Source organism: Anomaloglossus baeobatrachus, unplaced genomic scaffold (assembly GCF_048569485.1).
Source record: "Anomaloglossus baeobatrachus isolate aAnoBae1 unplaced genomic scaffold, aAnoBae1.hap1 Scaffold_105, whole genome shotgun sequence".
Lineage (NCBI taxonomy): Eukaryota > Metazoa > Chordata > Amphibia > Anura > Aromobatidae > Anomaloglossus > Anomaloglossus baeobatrachus.
Window position 1 is genome coordinate 33,093 of NW_027441875.1, and position 21,105 is coordinate 54,197.

Consider the following 21,105-nt stretch of genomic DNA (forward strand, 5'->3'; position numbering starts at 1 on the left):
CTAGTCGTCAGGGAAACTCCCTGGCCTAGTAACCATTAGAGGGGGGTTACTAGAGACGTCTTCTGCACCCTCTAAGTGTTGTATCCCAGGTCAGCTCTCGTTATCTGAGAATACATGGCCTATTATGGCTTTTGTGGATTCCGGAGCTGACGGGATTTTTGTGTCCTCAGGATTTGTAAAGGGACACAATATTCCCTCTATCATGTTAGAGGCGCCTATTCCTGTCCGTGTTGTTAATGGAACTATGTTGTCTGACTCCATTACATTGAGGACAGTTCCCTTGCGCCTTTCCCTGTCTCAGGGTCACATAGAGGAGATTTCTTTTCTTGTTTTGCCTGAGGGTATAGACGACATCCTTCTGGGTCTTCCATGGCTTCGGACTCATGCTCCTCACATTGACTGGGAGTCTGACAGCATTATTAGTTGGGGTTCGAAATGTCAGTCCCGATGTCTTCCCTTACCACCTAAGGTCGTTGCGGTTGCATCAACTGATCTCTCTCCCATACCTACACCCTATTTGGATTTCGCTGACGTGTTCTCCAAACAGGGTGCTGAGGTTCTTCCACCCCATAGGCCGTATGACTGTGCCATAGACCTTATCCCAGGTTCGGTTCCACCTAAAGGCAGGGTTTACCCCCTGTCGATACCTGAGTCGGAGGCCATGTCGACCTATATAAGAGAGAGTTTAGAGAAGGGGTTCATTCGTAAGTCTGTCTCTCCCGCGGGAGCAGGGTTTTTCTTTGTTCGGAAGAAAGAGGGTGATTTGCGTCCCTGCATAGATTACAGGGGTCTCAACGCAATCACAATAAAGAACAAATACCCATTACCTTTAATTTCGGAGCTCTTTGACAGACTGAGAGGAGCTCAAGTTTTTACGAAGTTGGATCTGCGGGGTGCGTATAACTTGGTACGAATTCGAAAGGGTGACGAATGGAAGACCGCTTTTAACACCCGAGACGGTCACTATGAATACCTCGTCATGCCTTTTGGGTTATGTAATGCACCCGCAGTATTTCAGGACTTCGTAAACGATGTGTTCAGGGATTTACTGTTATCCTCAGTAGTGGTGTATCTGGACGACATCCTGATTTTTTCTCCTGATCTGGAGACTCATCGTCAGGATGTCGTTCGTGTCCTTTCCCGTTTAAGGGAGCACTCATTGTTTGCTAAACTCGAGAAATGTGTATTCGAGCAGTCCTCATTGCCTTTTTTGGGTTACATTATCTCACAAGAGGGTCTGGCTATGGATCCTGCGAAGCTCTCTGCTGTCCTGCAATGGTCCGAACCTCATTCCTTGAAGGCGGTGCAACGCTTCTTAGGATTCATAAATTATTACAGGCAGTTCATACCCCATTTTTCTACTTTGGTGGCCCCTTTGGTGGCCTTGACTAGGAAAGGTGCTAATCCCAAAGCCTGGTCTACTGAGACATCTCAGGCTTTTGAGGCAGTAAAAAGACACTTTTCAACTGCTTCCGTTCTTCAAAGACCCGATGAGAATAAGCCCTTCCTCTTAGAGGTTGATGCCTCTTCAGTGGGTGCTGGTGCGGTCTTGTATCAAAAGAACAGTGCAGGTAGAAAAAGGCCGTGTTTCTTCTTTGCTAAAACCTTTTCACCGGCAGAGAGAAACTATACCATTGGGGATAGGGAACTGCTCGCCTTGAGATTAGCCTTTGAGGAGTGGCGTCACTTGCTGGAAGGAGCGAAACATCCTTTCCAGGTCTATACAGACCATAAGAATCTGACGTACTTACAAACCGCTCAGCGTCTGAATCCTCGCCAAGCCCGCTGGTCCTTGTTTTTCTCCCGCTTTCACTTCTCCATCAACTATCTGTCTGGGAGTAAGAATAACAAGGCAGACGCCCTGTCTCGCTCTATGCTTTCTACCCAGGAAGAGATTGACGAACCTCGTCTTATCCTTCCCTCCAGGGTTTTTCATACGCTCTCCCCTGTGACGTTAGACCAAATCCCACCGGGCAAGACCTTTGTTCCGCCTGATCGACAGAATGATATACTGTCATGGGCCCACACCTCAAAGGTGGGTGGGCATTTTGGTATTAGGCGGACACGAGAGTTACTGGAGAGGTGGTATTGGTGGCCACACTTAGCCAGCCACGTCAAGAGATATGTCGGTTCCTGCTACTCGTGTGCTCGCAACCGTCCATTACGGCAGAGACCGGCTGGGCTCTTGCATCCTTTACCAGTGCCAGATAGACCATGGGAGGTGGTAGGCATGGACTTTGTGGGTGATCTTCCATGTTCACAGGGACATAGATTTGTGTGGGTCATTACGGACCATTTCTCCCGGATGGTTCATCTCGTACCGTTATCGAGAATCCCATCTTCCAGGGTACTAGCCAAACTATTCCTCAAGCATGTCTTTAGGCTTCACGGGATGCCAGATCGTATCATTTGTGATAGAGGCCCGCAATTTACTTCCCGTTTCTGGCGAGATCTTTGTAGCCTTCTGCAAATTGAGTTGAATCTCTCTTCGGCATACCATCCGGAGACTAATGGTTTGGTTGAACGTACCAATCAATCTATGATTATATACCTTCGACACTTTGTTGCTGAGAACCACGATAACTGGTCCTCCCTCCTACCCTGGGCAGAATTTGCCCTTAACAATTCGCTGGCTGAGGCCACTGGGCAGACACCGTTCGTACTCAATAATGGGCAACACCCTAGGGTACCGGTACCGTTTCCCGCTGCTGCACCTCCTCCTCTTGTGGCCGACTGGGCAACTAATGCCAGAGAGGTTTGGGATCGGACTCAAGAGTCGATCCAAGCAGCTAAGGACCGTATGAAGACGGTGTCCGATCGGTTTCGTCGCCCGGCTCCTGTCTTTTCTCCAGGGGACTTTGTGTGGCTCTCTGCAAAACACGTGAGACTTAGAGTGAGCTCTGTCAAATTTGCTCCTCGCTTCCTGGGTCCTTATGAGGTTCTTCGACAGGTAAATCCTGTAGTCTATCAATTGAAGTTACCTGTCCATCTTAGGATTCATGACAAATTCCATGTCTCACTGCTAAAGCCGGCTATTTTACCTCACGCTCGTGAAGTGCACTCTCCTGCCTCTGATTCCTCTCGCTCTAGCTATGAGGTACGAGCCATAGTTGGTTCTAAGATGGTTAGAGGGCGCAGGTTCTTCTTGATAGATTGGGAGGGCTATGGCCCGGAACATCGCTCTTGGGAGCCTGAGGAGGCTGTCCATGCTCCCGACTTAGTTGCCGATTACCTGCGTCGCTGGGAGGGGGGCCCTTGAGGGGGAGGTACTGTTACGGTTGCTGCGAGCACTGGAGACTATGTCCAGATTTCTTGCTACTGCACATGTGCGAGCGCTGGAGACTAAGTCCAGATTTCTTGCTACTGCACATGTGCGAGCGCCGGAGACTAAGTCCAATCTTGGAGCCATTGCACATGTGCGGGTGACATCATCGCTGACACGAGGTCACATGTCTCTGACACCCTCTATGCCGTTTGGTCGCTGGTCATGTGCTTGTGACGTCTTGCTCGGTGATAGGCCAGCATGACGTCACTCCTGTCGTTCTGGCAGCGGATTGGCTCTGGTGTCCTCCATCTTGGATGAGGCACAGAGTCTATATAAGACCCTGACACACGCCGCATGGTGCTCAGTCCTCTTGGTTCATGCATATGAGTAGACGCTCTGTGCGCGTTCCTCTAGGCATTCCTCTGTCTATGCTAGGTGAGCGCTACCGGCAGGGTAGCGTTCTTATACCTTACAGCTTCGGCTGCTGTCCGTATCCTTACCTCTTAGGGGAGCGGACATAGGCAGGTGCCTGAGGCACATGGTCTGGCTGGGCCTTGTGATTCTACTCGTAGGTGGACGTTGCCGCTAGGGTAACGTTCCTTATACTGCGTCTGGCAGTTGTTCGTATCCTCGCACACTAGGGGAGCGAACAGAGGTAGGAGCTTTGTGCGGCTTACGCTGCTGTTCGTCTCTTTTGCACCACTAGAAGAGCGGACCTAGGCAGGTGCCATATCTAGTGGTTCGTGTCCTCGCACACTAGTGGAGCGAACGCAGGTAGGAGCTTTGTGCGGCTTACGCTGCTGTTCGTCTCTTTTGCACCACTAGAAGAGCGGACCTAGGTAGGTGCCATTTCGCACACATTGCCTTTGTCTCTGTGATTATTAACAGAGATCATTCCACACACCCTCCAAGTAAGGGAGGAATTGCTTTACTTACTTATTATATCCTTCTGTGAGTTAACAGAGGTATTGCACTCTGCCATAGTCTGCAGCAAAGTCTTTGCACGGTGGACCCTGACTGTCTGATACTCCTTTCGGTTATTATCAGACAGCCCCCCGTAACAACAATAAAGACTCTCCTGTACAAACCACACAATGAAGCCGGGGCTTTTCTAGATGGACTAGATGTGTGTACAGTGCCCTCTCTATCACATACACCGTGTATCACACATCACTACCGCTTTCCTCTATCACATACACCGTGTATCACACATCATTACCGCCCTCTCTATCACATACACCGTGTATCACACATCACCACCACCCTCCACTATCACATACACCGTGTATCACACATCATTACCGCCCTCCACTATCACATACACTGTGTATCACACATCATTACCACCCTCCTCTATCGCATACACCGTGTATCACACATCACTACCGCCCTCCACTATCACATACACCGTGTATCACACATCATTACCGCCCTCCTCTATCGCATACACCGTGTATCACACATCACTACCGCCCTCCACTATCACATACACTGTGTATCACACATCATTACCGCCCTCCTCTATCACATACACCGTGTATCACACATCACTACCGCTCTCCACTATCACATACACCGTGTATCACACATCATTACCGCCCTCTCTATCACATACACCGTGTATCACACATCACCACCGCCCTCCACTATCACATACACCGTGTATCACACATCATTACCGCCCTCCACTATCACATACACTGTGTATCACACATCATTACCACCCTCCTCTATCGCATACACCGTGTATCACACATCACTACCGCCCTCCACTATCACATACACCGTGTATCACACATCATTACCGCCCTCCTCTATCGCATACACCGTGTATCACACATCACTACCGCCCTCCACTATCACATACACTGTGTATCACACATCATTACCGCCCTCCTCTATCACATACACCGTGTATCACACATCACTACTGCCCTCCACTATCACATACACCGTGTATCACACATCATTACCGCCCTCCTCTATCACATACACCGTGTATCACACATCATTACCGCCCTCCGCTATCACATACACCGTGTATCACACATCACTACCGCCCCCCTCTATCACATACACCGTGTATCACACATTACCGCCCTCCGCTATCACATACACCGTGTATCACACATCACTACCGCCCTCCACTATCACATACACCGTGTATCACACATCACTACCGCCCTCCACTATCGCATACACCGTGTATCACACATCATTACCGCCCTCCTCTATCGCATACACCGTGTATCACACATCATTACCGCCCTCCTCTATCGCATACACCGTGTATCACACATCACTACCGCCCTCCTCTATCACATACACCGTGTATCACACATCATTACCGCCCTCCGCTATCACATACACCGTGTATCACACATCATTACCGCCCTCTACTATCACATACACCGTGTATCACACATCATTACCGCCCTCCACTATCACATACACCATGTATCACACATCATTACCGCCCTCCACTATCACATACACCGTGTATCACACATCATTACCACCCTCCACTATCACATACACCGTGTATCACACATCATTACCGCCCTCCACTATCACATACACCGTGTATCACACATCATTACCGCCCTCCACTATCACATACACCGTGTATCACACATCATTACCGCCCTCCACTATCACATACAACGTGTATCACACACATCACTACCGCCCTCCACTATCACATACACCGTGTATCACACATCACTACCGCCCTCCACTATCACATACACTGTGTATCACACATCACTACTGCCCTCCACTATCACATACACCGTGTATCACACATCATTACCGCCCTCCTCTATCACATACACCGTGTATCACACATCACTACCGCACCCCTCTATCACATACACCGTGTATCACACATCACTACCGCCCTCCTCTATCACATACACCGTGTATCACACATCATTACCGCCCTCCACTATCACATACACCATGTATCACACATCATTACCGCCCTCCACTATCACATACACCGTGTATCACACATCATTACCGCCCTCCACTATCACATACACCGTGTATCACACATCACTACCGCCCCCCTCTATCACATACACCGTGTATCACACATCACTACCGCCCTCCTCTATCACATACACCGTGTATCACACATCATTACCGCCCTCCTCTATCACATACACCGTGTATCACACATCACTACCGCCCCCCTCTATCACATACACCGTGTATCACACATCATTACCGCCCCCCTCTATCACATACACCGTGTATCACACATCACTACCGCCCTCCACTATCACATACACAGTGTATCACACATCATTACCACCATCCTCTATCACATACACCGTGTATCACACATCACTACCGCCCCCCTCTATCACATTCACCGTGTATCACACATCACTACCGCCCTCCTCTATCACATACACCGTGTATCACACATCATTACCACCCTCTATCACATACACCGTGTATCACACATCACTACCGCCCCCCTCTATCACATACACCGTGTATCACACATCACTACCGCCCCCCTCTATCACATACACCGTGTATCACACATCATTACTGCCCCCCTCTATCACATACACCGTGTATCACACATCACTACCGCCCTCCACTATCACATACACCGTGTATCACACATCATTACCACCATCCTCTATCACATACACTGTGTATCACACATCACTACCGCTCTCCACTATCACATACACCGTGTATCACACATCATTACCACCCCCCTCTATCACATACACCGTGTATCACACATCATTACCGCCCCCCTCTATCACATACACCGTGTATCACACATCACTACCGCCCTCCACTATCACATACATCGTGTATCACACATCACTACCGCCCCCCTCTATCACATACACCGTGTATCACACATCATTAGTGCCCTCCACTATCACATACACCGTGTATCACACATCATTACCGCCCTCCTCTATCACATACACTGTGTATCACACATCATTACCGCCCTCCACTATCACATACACCGTGTATCACACATCACTACCGCCCTCCACTATCACATACACCGTGTATCACACATCATTACCGCCCCCCCTCTATCACATACACTGTGTATCACACATCATTACCGCCCTCCACTATCACATACACCGTGTATCACACATCACTACCGCCCTCCACTATCACATACACCATGTATCACACATCATTAGGCTACTTTCACACATCCGGTTTGAGCAGTGCGGCTCAATCCGGCTGTGAAAACTATGCAACGGATGCAGCGAAAACACCACATCCTTTGCATACGTTTTTACATGCGGCCCGTCCGTTTTTTTCCGGTTGCGGCATGCTACTGAGCATGCGCAGTGGAAAAAACCGCATGCGGCGACCGGACGTGTTTTTTTCCGCATCGCGCCGCATCCGGCCTCCATAGGTATGCATTGAAAAATGTGCCGCAGCGGCCGGATGCGGCGCGATGCGGTGTTTTTTGCCGGAGCAAAAAACGTTGCAGGGAACGTTCGATCCGGCCGCGGCATCGGCTAAATCTGCCGCATGCGGCAAAAACCGGACCGAACGCAAGCCCATGCGGCACAATACGGCACTAATGTAAGTCTATGCAAAAAAAAACCGCAACCGGCGTAAAAAAAACGGTTGCGGTTTTTCTGCAGAACGCCGTATTGTGCCGCAGAGCAAAAACCGGATGTGTGAAAGTAGTCTTACCGTCCATCACTGAGATCCACTTGCTGCCAGGAAAGAAATTCTGTGCTTGATAATTTCTGACACTGTTGAGGTAAAATGAAAGCAGAGCTGTGATTGGTTGCTATGGACAATAAAGACTCTCCTGTACAAACCACACAATGAAGCCGGGGCTTTTCTAGATGGACTAGATGTGTGTACAGTGCCCCCTCTATCACATACACCGTGTATCACACATCATTACCGCCCCCCTCTATCACATACACCGTGTATCACACATCATTACCGCCCTCCACTATCACATACACGTGTATCACACATCACTACCGCCCTCCACTATCACATACACCGTGTATCACACATCACTACCGCCCTCCACTATCACATACACCGTGTATCACACATCATTACCTCCCCCCTCTATCACATACACCGTGTATCACACATCACTACCGCCCTCCACTATCACATACACCGTGTATCACACATCATTACCGCCCTCTCTATCACATACACCGTGTATCACACATCATTACCGCCCTCTCTATCACATACACCGTGTATCACACATCATTACCGCCCTCCACTATCACATACACGTGTATCACACATCACTACCGCCCTCCACTATCACATACACCGTGTATCACACATCACTACCGCCCTCCACTATCACATACACCGTGTATCACACATCATTACCTCCCCCCTCTATCACATACACCGTGTATCACACATCACTACCGCCCTCCACTATCACATACACCGTGTATCACACATCATTACCGCCCTCTCTATCACATACACCATGTATCACACATCACTACCGCCCTCCACTATCACATACACCATGTATCACACATCACTACCGCCCTCCACTATCACATACACGTGTATCACACATCACTACCGCCCTCCACTATCACATACACCGTGTATCACACATCATTACCGCCCTCCACTATCACATACACCGTGTATCACACATCACTACCGCCCTCCACTATCACATACACCGTGTATCACACATCACTACCACCCTCCGCTATCACATACACGTGTATCACACATCACTACCGCCCCCCTCTATCACATACACCGTGTATCACACATCACTGCCGCCCCCCTCTATCACATACACCGTGTATCACACATCACTACCGCCCTCCACTATCACATACACCGTGTATCACACATCACTACCGCCCTCCACTATCACATACACCGTGTATCACACATCATTATCACCCTCCACTATCACATACACCGTGTATCACACATCATTACCGCCCTCCTCTATCACATACACCATGTATCACACATCATTACCGCTTTCCTCTATCACATACACCGTGTATCACACATCATTACCGTCCATCACTGAGATCCACTTGCTGCCAGGAAAGAAATTCTGTGCTTGATAATTTCTGACACTGCTGAGGTAAAATGAAAGCAGAGCTGTGATTGGTTGCTATGGACAATAAAGACTCTCCTGTACAAACCACACAATGAAGCCGGGGCTTTTCTAGATGGACTAGATGTGTGTACAGTGCCCTCTCTATCACATACACCGTGTATCACACATCACTACCGCCCTCCACTATCACATACACCGTGTATCACACATCACTACCGCCCTCCACTATCACATACACCGTGTATCACACATCATTACCGCCCCCCTCTATCACATACACCGTGTATCACACATCATTACCGCCCTCCACTATCACATACACCGTGTATCACACATCATTACCGCCCTCCACTATCACATACACCGTGTATCACACATCATTACCGCCCTCCACTATTACATACACCGTGTATCACACATCATTACCTCCCCTCTCTATCACATACACCGTGTATCACACATCACTACCGCCCTCCACTATCACATACACCGTGTATCACACATCATTACCGCCCTCCACTATCACATACACCGTGTATCACACATCATTACCGCCCCCCTCTATCACATACACCGTGTATCACACATCATTACCGCCCCCCCTCTATCACATACACCGTGTATCACACATCATTACCGCCCTCCTCTATCGCATACACCGTGTATCACACATCATTACCGCTCTCCACTATCACATACACGTGTATCACACATCACTACCGCCCCCCTCTATCACATACACCGTGTATCACACATCATTACCGCCCTCCACTATCACATACACCGTGTATCACACATCATTACCGCCCTCCACTATCACATACACCGTGTATCACACATCACTACCGCCCTCCACTATCACATACACCGTGTATCACACATCACTACCACCCTCCGCTATCACATACACGTGTATCACACATCACTACCGCCCCCCTCTATCACATACACCGTGTATCACACATCACTACCGCCCCCCTCTATCACATACACCGTGTAGCACACATCATTACCACCCTCCACTATCACATACACGTGTATCACACATCACTACCGCCCCCCTCTATCACATACACCGTGTATCACACATCATTACCGCCCTCCACTATCACATACACCGTGTATCACACATCATTACCGCCCTCCACTATCACATACACCGTGTATCACACATCACCACCGCCCCCCTCTATCACATACACCGTGTATCACACATCATTACCGCCCTCCACTATCACATACACCGTGTATCACACATCACTACCGCCCCCCTCTATCACATACACCGTGTATCACACATCACTACCGCCCCCCTCTATCACATACACCGTGTATCACACATCACTACCGCCCCCCTCTATCACATACACCGTGTATCACACATCATTACCACCATCCACTATCACATACACCATGTATCACACATCACTACCGCCCTCCACTATCACATACACTGTGTATCACACATCACCACCGCCCTCCGCTATCACATACACCGTGTATCACACATCATTACCACCATCCTCTATCACATACACCGTGTATCACACATCATTACCGCCCTCCTCTATCACATACACCGTGTATCACACATCATTTCCGCCCTCCTTTATCACATACACCGTGTATCACACATCATTACCGCCCTCCACTATCACATACACGTGTATCACACATCATTACCACCCTCCACTATCACATACACCGTGTATCACACATCATTACCGCCCTCCTCTATCACATACACCATGTATCACACATCATTACCGCTTTCCTCTATCACATACACCATGTATCACACATCACTACCGCCCTCCACTATCACATACACCGTGTATCACACATCATTACCGCCCTCCACTATCACATACACTGTGTATCACACATCATTACCGCTTTCCTCTATCACATACACCATGTATCACACATCATTACCGCTTTCCTCTATCACATACACCATGTATCACACATCATTACCGCCCTCCACTATCACATACACCGTGTATCACACATCATTACCGCTTTCCTCTATCACATACACCATGTATCACACATCATTACCGCTTTCCTCTATCACATACACCATGTATCACACATCATTACCGCTTTCCTCTATCACATACACCGTGTATCACACATCATTACCGCTTTCCTCTATCACATACATCGTGTATCACACATCATTACCGCTTTCCTCTATCACATACATCGTGTATCACACATCATTACCGCCCTCCACTATCACATACACCATGTATCACACATCATTACCGCCCCCCTCTATCACATACACCGTGTATCACACATCATTACCGCCCTCCTCTATCACATACACCATGTATCACACATCATTACCGCCCTCCTCTATCACATACACCATGTATCACACATCATTACCGCTTTCCTCTATCACATACACCATGTATCACACATCATTACCGCTTTCCTCTATCACATACACCGTGTATCACACATCATTACCGCCCTCCACTATCACATACACCGTGTATCACACATCATTACCGCTTTCCTCTATCACATACACCATGTATCACACATCATTACCGCTTTCCTCTATCACATACACCGTGTATCACACATCATTACCGCCCTCCACTATCACATACACCGTGTATCACACATCATTACCGCCCTCCTCTATCACATACACCATGTATCACACATCACTACCGCCCTCCTCTATCACATACACCGTGTATCACACATCATTACCGCCCTCCACTATCACATACACCGTGTATCACACATCATTACCGCCCTCCTCTATCACATACACCATGTATCACACATCATTACCACCCTCCTCTATCACATACACCATGTATCACACATCATTACCGCTTTCCTCTATCACATACACCATGTATCACACATCATTACCGCCCTCCACTATCACATACACCGTGTATCACACATCACTACCGCCCTCCACTATCACATACACCGTGTATCACACATCATTACCGCCCTCCACTATCACATACACCGTGTATCACACATCACTACCGCCCTCCACTATCACATACACCGTGTATCACACATCATTACCGCCCTCCACTATCACATACACCGTGTATCACACATCACTACCGCCCTCCACTATCACATACACAGTGTATCACACATCATTACCACCCTCCACTATCACATACACCGTGTATCACACATCATTACCGCTTTCCACTATCACATACACCGTGTATCACACATCACTACCGCCCTCCACTATCACATACACCATGTATCACACATCATTACCGCTTTCCACTATCACATACACCATGTATCACACATCACTACCGCCCTCCACTATCACATACACCGTGTATCACACATCACTACCGCCCTCCACTATCACATACACAGTGTATCACACATCATTACCGCCCTCCACTATCACATACACCATGTATCACACATCATTACCGCTTTCCACTATCACATACACCGTGTATCACACATCACTACCGCCCTCCACTATCACATACACCGTGTATCACACATCATTACCGCCCTCCACTATCACATACACCGTGTATCACACATCACTACCGCCCTCCACTATCACATACACCGTGTATCACACATCATTACCGCCCTCCACTATCACATACACCATGTATCACACATCATTACCGCTTTCCTCTATCACATACACCGTGTATCACACATCATTACCGCCCTCCACTATCACATACACAGTGTATCACACATCATTACCACCATCCTCTATCACATACACCGTGTATCACACATCATTACCGCCCTCCACTATCACATACACAGTGTATCACACATCATTACCGTCCCCCTCTATCACATACACCGTGTATCACACATCATTATCACCCTCCACTATCACATACACCGTGTATCACACATCATTACCGCCCTCCTCTATCACATACACCATGTATCACACATCATTACCGCTTTCCTCTATCACATACACCGTGTATCACACATCATTACCGCCCTCCTCTATCACATACACCATGTATCACACATCATTACCGCCCTCCTCTATCACATACACCGTGTATCACACATCATTACCACCATCCTCTATCACATACACCGTGTATCACACATCATTACCGCCCTCCACTATCACATACACAGTGTATCACACATCATTACCGCCCTCCACTATCACATACACCGTGTATCACACATCATTACCGCCCTCCTCTATCACATACACCATGTATCACACATCATTACCGCCCTCCACTATCACATACACCGTGTATCACACATCATTACCGCCCTCCTCTATCACATACACCATGTATCACACATCATTACCGCCCTCCTCTATCACATACACCGTGTATCACACATCATTACCGCCCTCCTCTATCACATACACCGTGTATCACACATCATTACCGCCCTCCTCTATCACATACACCATGTATCACACATCATTACCGCCCTCCTCTATCACATACACCATGTATCACACATCATTACCGCCCTCCACTATCACATACACCGTGTATCACACATCACTACCGCCCTCCACTATCACATACACTGTGTATCACACATCATTACCGCCCTCCTCTATCACATACACCGTGTATCACACATCATTACCGCCCTCCACTATCACATACACCGTGTATTACACATCATTACCGCCCTCCACTATCACATACACCGTGTATTACACATCATTACCACCCTCCTCTATCACATACACCGTGTATCACACATCACTACCGCCCCCCTCTATCACATACACCATGTATCACACATCATTACCGCCCTCCACTATCACATACACCGTGTATCACACATCATTACCGCCCTCCACTATCACATACACTGTGTATCACACATCATTACCGCCCTCCACTATCACATACACCGTGTATCACACATCATTACCGCCCTCCTCTATCACATACACCATGTATCACACATCATTACCGCCCTCCTCTATCACATACACCGTGTATCACACATCATTACCGCCCTCCACTATCACATACACCGTGTATCACACATCATTACCGCCCTCCTCTATCACATACACCATGTATCACACATCATTACCGCCCTCCTCTATCACATACACCGTGTATCACACATCATTACCGCCCTCCTCTATCACATACACCGTGTATCACACATCATTACCGCCCTCCACTATCACATACACCGTGTATCACACATCATTACCGCCCTCCTCTATCACATACACCATGTATCACACATCATTACCGCCCTCCTCTATCACATACACCGTGTATCACACATCATTACCGTCCATCACTGAGATCCACTTGCTGCCAGGAAAGAAATTCTGTGCTTGATAATTTCTGACACTGCTGAGGTAAAATGAAAGCAGAGCTGTGATTGGTTGCTATGGACAATAAAGACTCTCCTGTACAAACCACACAATGAAGCCGGGGCTTTTCTAGATGGACATATTATCCACGCCCTCCACACTGTTTTGCCCCCCGTGTTCTGCAACTGGCCCCCGTGCTCTGTACTTGCCCTCCGTGCTCTACAAATGTCCCCCATGCTCTGTACCTGTGCCCTGTACCTGCCCCCTTTACTCTGTACCTGCCTCCTGGGCTCTGTAGCTTCCCCCTGTATCCTGCCCTTTACTCTGTATCTGCCCCCTGTACCTTCCCCCGTTCCCTGCAACTGCCCCCCGCCGTGCTCTGTAACTGTCCCCCGTGCTCTCAACTGCCCCAGTGCTCTGCAAATGCCCCCCATTCTCTGTACCTGTCCCTGTGCTGTGTACCTACCCCTCTGCTCTGTACCTACCCCTGTCCCCTGTATCCTGCCTTTTACTCTGTACCTGCCCCCCTGCGCGCTGCAACTGACCCCCCCGTGCCCTGCAACTGCCCCTCGTGCTCTGTACTTGCCCCCCGTGCTCTACAACTATCCCTCATGCTCTGTATCTGCCCCCTGGGCTCTGTACTGTGCTCTACAACTGTCCCCCATGCTCTGTACCTGTGCCCTGTACTTGCCCCCTTTACTCTGTACCTGCCTCCTGGGCTCTGTAGCTTCCCCCTGTATCCTGCCCTTTACTCTGTATCTGCCCCCGTTCCATGCAACTGCTTCCCCCGTGCTCTGCAACTGCCCCTGTGCTCTGTACCTGTCCCTGTGCTGTGTACCTGCCCCTCTGCTCTGTACCTACCCCCTGTATCCTGCCTTTTACTTTGCAACTGTCCCCCTGCGCTCTGCAACTGCCCCCCTGCGCTGTGCACCTGCCCCCCTGCGCTGTGCACCTGCCCCCCCGTGTTCTGCACCTGCCCCCCTGTGTTCTGCACCTGCCTCCCCGTGCTCTGCAACTGCCCCCCGTGCCCTGTACCTGCCCCCTGTGCTCTGTACCTACCCCCTGTATCCTACCCCTTACTCTGTACCTGCCCCCTGGCCTCTGTATCCTGCCCCCTGTACTCTGTACCTGCCCCCTGTACTCTCTACCTGCCCTCTGCGCCCTGTACCTGCTCCCTGCTCCCTGTACCTGCGCCCTGTACCTGCTCCCTTTATTTTGCCCTCCACTCTGTACCTGCCCCCTGCCCTCTGTACTTGCCCCCTGCCCTCTGTACACTGTACCTGCGCCCTGTACCTGCACCCTGTACCTGTCCCCTGGGCTCTGTACCTGCGCTCTGTACCTGCCCCCTGTGCTCTGTACCTGCCCTCTGCATTCTGGGCGCTGTACTCTGTACCTGCCACATGTCTTGTCCCCTGCGCTCTATACCTACCCCCTGTACTTTGAACCTGCCCCTGCATCTTGCCTCCTGTGCTCTGTACCATCCCCCTGCGTCCTGCCCCCTTTGTTTGTCTTTCCATCTTGCCCCCTGTACTTTTTTCCTGCATCCTGTCCTATGTGCTCAATACCTACCCCTTCGTCCTGCCCCACTGCGTCCCGCCCCATGTGCTTTGTACTTACCCCTTGTACTTTGTTCCCATGTCCCATGTGCTCGATTCCTGCCCCGAGAGCCCTGCGTGCCCCACCACACCTTGTACATCTGCGTCTTGCCCCATGTGGTCGGTACCTGCCCTTTCCATCCTGCTTCCTGCTCCATGTTCTGTACTTGCCACCTGTGTCCTGCCCTATGTGCTCGGTACCTACCCCTCCGTCCTTCCCCCTGCATTCCGACCCATGTGCTCTGTATCTACCCCCTGTACTTTGTTCCTGCGTCCCGCCCCATGTGCTCGATACCTGCCCCTTGAAGTCCCCCATGCCCTGTCCTGCTCCCTCTGTCCCGCTCCACCACGCCCTGTACATCTGCGTCCTGCCCACTGCGTTCTTCCCCCTGCGTCCTGCCCCCTGTATCTGTACCTGCCTCCTCCGTCTTGCTCACCTGCGTCCTATTCCCTGTACTATGTACAGTACACACCAAAAGTTTGGACACACCTTCTCATCTCTAGAACAACTATTAAGAGAAGCCTTTGTGCAGCAGCCTTCATGGTAAAATAGCTGCTAGGAAACCCCTGCTAAGGACAGGCAACAAGCAGAAGAGACACAAGAAATGGACATTAGACCAGTGGAAATCTGTGCTTGGTCTGATGAGTCCAAATTTGAGATCTTTAGATCCAACCACCGTGTCTTTGTAGAAAAGGTGAATGGATGAACTCTGCATGCCTGGTTCCCACCGTGAAGCATGGAGGAGGAGGTGTGATGGTGTGGGGGGGGCTTTGCTGGTGACACTGTTGGGGATTTATTCAAAATTGAAGGCATACTGAACCAGCATGGCTACCACAGCATCTTGCAGCGGCGTGCTATTCCATCTGGTTTGCGTTTAGTTGGACCATCATTTATTTTTCAACAGGACAATTGTAAGGTCCAGGAGGTGGATCCACTGGACCGTGCACCCCACCGGAGGCCTGGATACACGGTAGCTGGAGCACTAGCGTGGCCGGGACGGGGACAGCGTCCCACAGGGGACGGTAGAACAAAGTCACCGGGGTCACGGAGTTCCTTAGGACAATATTGAATACTGGTACAGGTTCCGGGTAGTAATGGCAAGCAGTAGTACTGGTAACAGAACACGGCACAAGGGGACCTGAGCACCTAGCTTTCGAGACTAAGCTTCTAGACACGTTGATCAGGCCCCGCCCACATGGCAAGGCCAGTCTTATATACCCAGCACAGCCCTATGTCATATCCTGCTTCAGGTGTGCTGGGGCTATAAGACCAGGAGAGTGGGCGCGGCCCGGTCCTATACAGAAGCATGAGTCTCAGAATCAGAGCCAGACAACTCAGAGTCAGACCACTCAGAGTCAGACACAAGGGAGAAGGACGCAGGGGAGCATGAGCGGGAGCGGCAGCCGTGACCGGTGGGCACGTGGACTGGATCAGTGGGTACGGAGTGGTGCTGGGATGGTGCGACCGGATCAGTGGGTAAGGAGTGGTGCTGGGACATTGGGAGCATGACAACAATGACCCCAAACACACACCTCCAGGCTGTGTAAGGGCTATTTGACTAAGAAGGAGAGTGATGGGATGCTACGCCAGATGACCTGGCCTCCACAGTCATCAGACCTGAACCCAATCGAGATGGTTTGGGGTGAGCTGGACCGCAGAGTGAAGGCAAAAGGGCCAACAAGTGCTAAGCATCTCTGGGAACTCCTTCAAGTCTGTTGGAAAACCATTTCCGGTGACTACTTGAAGCTCATCAAGAGAATCCCAAGAGCATGCAAAGCAGTAATCACAGCAAAAGGTGGCTACTGTGAAGAACCTAGAATATAAGACATATTTTCGATTGTTTCACTCTTTTTAAGTATTTCATTCCACATGTTTTCATTCATAGTTTTGATGTCTTCAATGTGAATCTACAATTTTCAGAGTCATGAAAATAAAAAAAACTCTTTGAATGAGGAGGTGTGTCCAAACATTTGGTCTGTACTGTACCTGCTGCCTGCGTCCTGCCCCCTGCGTTCTTCCCCCTGCACTCTGTACCTGCCTCCTCTTTCTTGCCCCCCTGCGTTCTTCCCCCTGCGTCCTGCCCCCTGTACTCTGTACCTACCTCCTGCCCCCCAGCGTTCCTACCCCTGCATCCTGCCCCCTCTACGCTACTTGCCCCCTGCATCCTGCCATCTGCACGCTGCACATATTATGGCAATGTGGCACTGTCCTGGATCTCTCTTGAATTAATTATGTGCCCCCTCATTCTCCTTCAGGTTTACTTCACAGCAGAGTGTCGCTTTAAGGAAAGCGTTTTTGACAGTTATTTTGTCACTTACTCCTCAACGCTCTACCGTCAGCGCGGCTCCGGACGAGGGTGGTACCTTGGTCTCAACAAAGACGGACGGGCCATGGAGGGCAACCGAGTGAAAAAACACAGACCGGCTGGTCACTTCCTTCCAAAGCTGACTGACGGTAAGAAGTGACCAGGGACATCTACACGAGGGTCAGCGATGACTGCTGTGGGGTCCTGAGGGTTGTGGGATATAGCAATGACCAGGAGGAGGTCCTTGGGTGGGGGGATATAGCTCTGACGTGGGGTCTACATTCTGCAGGTGCTATAACTGATGACTCCAATCTTATGTCCTACAGTTGCTCTCTACAAAGAACCGTCTCTCCATGATGTCCTCACAGTGTCTCCCAAGAGAAGACTGACCCCAAAACCAAGTGCTCGGCTTCGAGGGGCCCGATGAAAGACACTGTAAGCTGAAGGAAGATGATAGTCTAGAATTATTGCGCAGTCTATCTTGGAGAAAGGTGGGGGAATGACTCGGACTGCGAGAGGCAGCATCTTCCACTAAAGAACAATCTTTATTAAGACTTTCTGGACCCACCAAGCTGCATCCGAGAAGGCAATAATACAATGCGACCATTAGGACCACTTAAAGTGAGAGACATGTGGTCTGCATCTCAGGAAGCCAGATAAACATCTTCCATCATCGGCATATGGTACAACGAATGTAACCACTCGTGTCCATGGCTCTGGTTATGCACTGCTCCCCTTATATACGAAGAGCCCAAACCATGAACCCTCACTGTAAAGGAAGAGCCATCAGTCTACTAACCGTATATATATGCAAATAAACTCTATATACAGATCACTGTGTGTAATATCGGATGTGCAATACAGACTGTGAGGAACAGCCAGGGGGCCAGACAGACACCCCACCCCTGCTGCTCAATCTGTCATGAAACCGCACCTCGCAGACCCACCCTGACATCTCTCATGGCAGCCACGTGATATGGCCTTGTCACTTCCGCCAACATGCGACGTTACACGCCCCCAAGGGGTACATAAGGTCCGCTTGGCGCAGTGTTACACTGACTCCTCCTGCCCACGCACAGCCCGCTCTGTCTCCCTCCCTGTGCAACCTCCGCCACAACACCCCACTCTCTCCCAACCCCGACCGGCCGACAGACCCTTTTCACTAAAACATGGCCCTGCCAGCCCAGTAGTCTGCCAAAAGTTCCTCATTAAATATAAGCCTGGTCCATTAGCAGGACTATATCGGGCCAGAAACCAGCACAGGTAGCGTGTAATACTAACTGAGCCCACGGACATGGGATTCGTAGATCGAGATAAAAGAGCAACTCATGATTAAATTATATATTTAATCACCTTAAAGACACACTAGATAAGACAAAATATTCACAAGAACTGTACAGAGTTAATGCTCAGAAATGCAGATACAAGTAAGATATAGGTGCAAGCAGATGTACATATGAATCAGTTAACTTTTTCATTATGATTAGAGCTGGTGCTGGATCGGCGCAGGGGAGCCACTGGTTTTCTTGGTACTCCCCACACGTTTACTGGACGTGACCTCTCTGAGAAGAACCATCACCAAAATGTCTGCTTTGGTTTTTAATAACTCATGTACCTCCCACATACTGCCTACCTGGTGACCTATGACAGGGCTGGACATTAAATGTGCCTTCAGGTTCCAGAGAATTATGAAATGGCAGCTTTCCTCATATCTCCACCTCTGAGCGTCCCACATGGAAGAGATTACCTTCATGTTTCCTATTATGATTTTATCTATCCATAGCTAGGAAACATGATGTGTCTATTGCCTTCCAACAGCTAGTTATTAATTATGGATATCCATGCCCCACAATTATGGCAGAATATGTGTTACGTGCGTCTCGCTGTCCGGAGGTCGGAAGTATGCCTGCCATATTTGTGGGAGCTACGCACAACCCAATATTATAATTTCTACTTGGGGGCTAGGCTGTCTGAGGTAGCCAGAAGCAGAGTTAAGGCCACACCTTCTGGGACCTGTTCTGGGTCAGCACCTGTTTTTATTATCCCTCTGGAGAATGAGGGCACAAAAGGCAGTGCGTTACCTGCATTCTCGGTGCTCAGCCTGCGGGTGACAGCGGCCATGTAGGCTGTCTCCCTGGGGAATAACGACACCTTCCCATAAGCCTGACTGGCTGGGGACAACACTTTCCTGTCATCCTGACAGGTTGGGAATACCGCTTTCTCACCACCCTAACAAGCTGTGAGCAACACCTGTGCCTCATCTTGGCAGGCTATGGAAAATGCTTCCTCGCTGTTCTGACAGGTGGTGGGTACCGCTGTCCCATCCCCCTGACAGACAGTGGGTCCAACTTTCCTATCCGTACAGGCTATGGGTACCACTTTCTAACATTTCTGACATGTTATGGGTACCACTTTCCCATCCCCATCAATCGGTGGGTACAACTGGCGGACCCAGGGTCATACCTCTGGTGAACCCTGCTGGACTGTGACCTGGTACAGCTATCCTTGGTCCCAGAGCACTC

At 49.7% G+C, this 21,105-nt stretch overlaps 1 protein-coding gene across 1 annotated transcript in view; it reads left to right on the forward strand.

Moving 5' to 3' along the window:
* The window catches only part of LOC142260440 (fibroblast growth factor 13-like), a 33,802-nt gene extending 14,387 nt beyond the window's left edge, over positions 1-19,415 (forward strand). Inside the window, exons 3-4 of the mRNA XM_075331917.1 lie at positions 18,534-18,732; positions 18,910-19,415. Coding sequence (XP_075188032.1) covers positions 18,534-18,732; positions 18,910-19,010 — 300 coding nt within the window. The 3' untranslated portion in view covers positions 19,011-19,415. The remainder of the gene's footprint in view (positions 1-18,533; positions 18,733-18,909) is intronic.
* Positions 19,416-21,105: the final 1,690 nt, after the last annotated feature.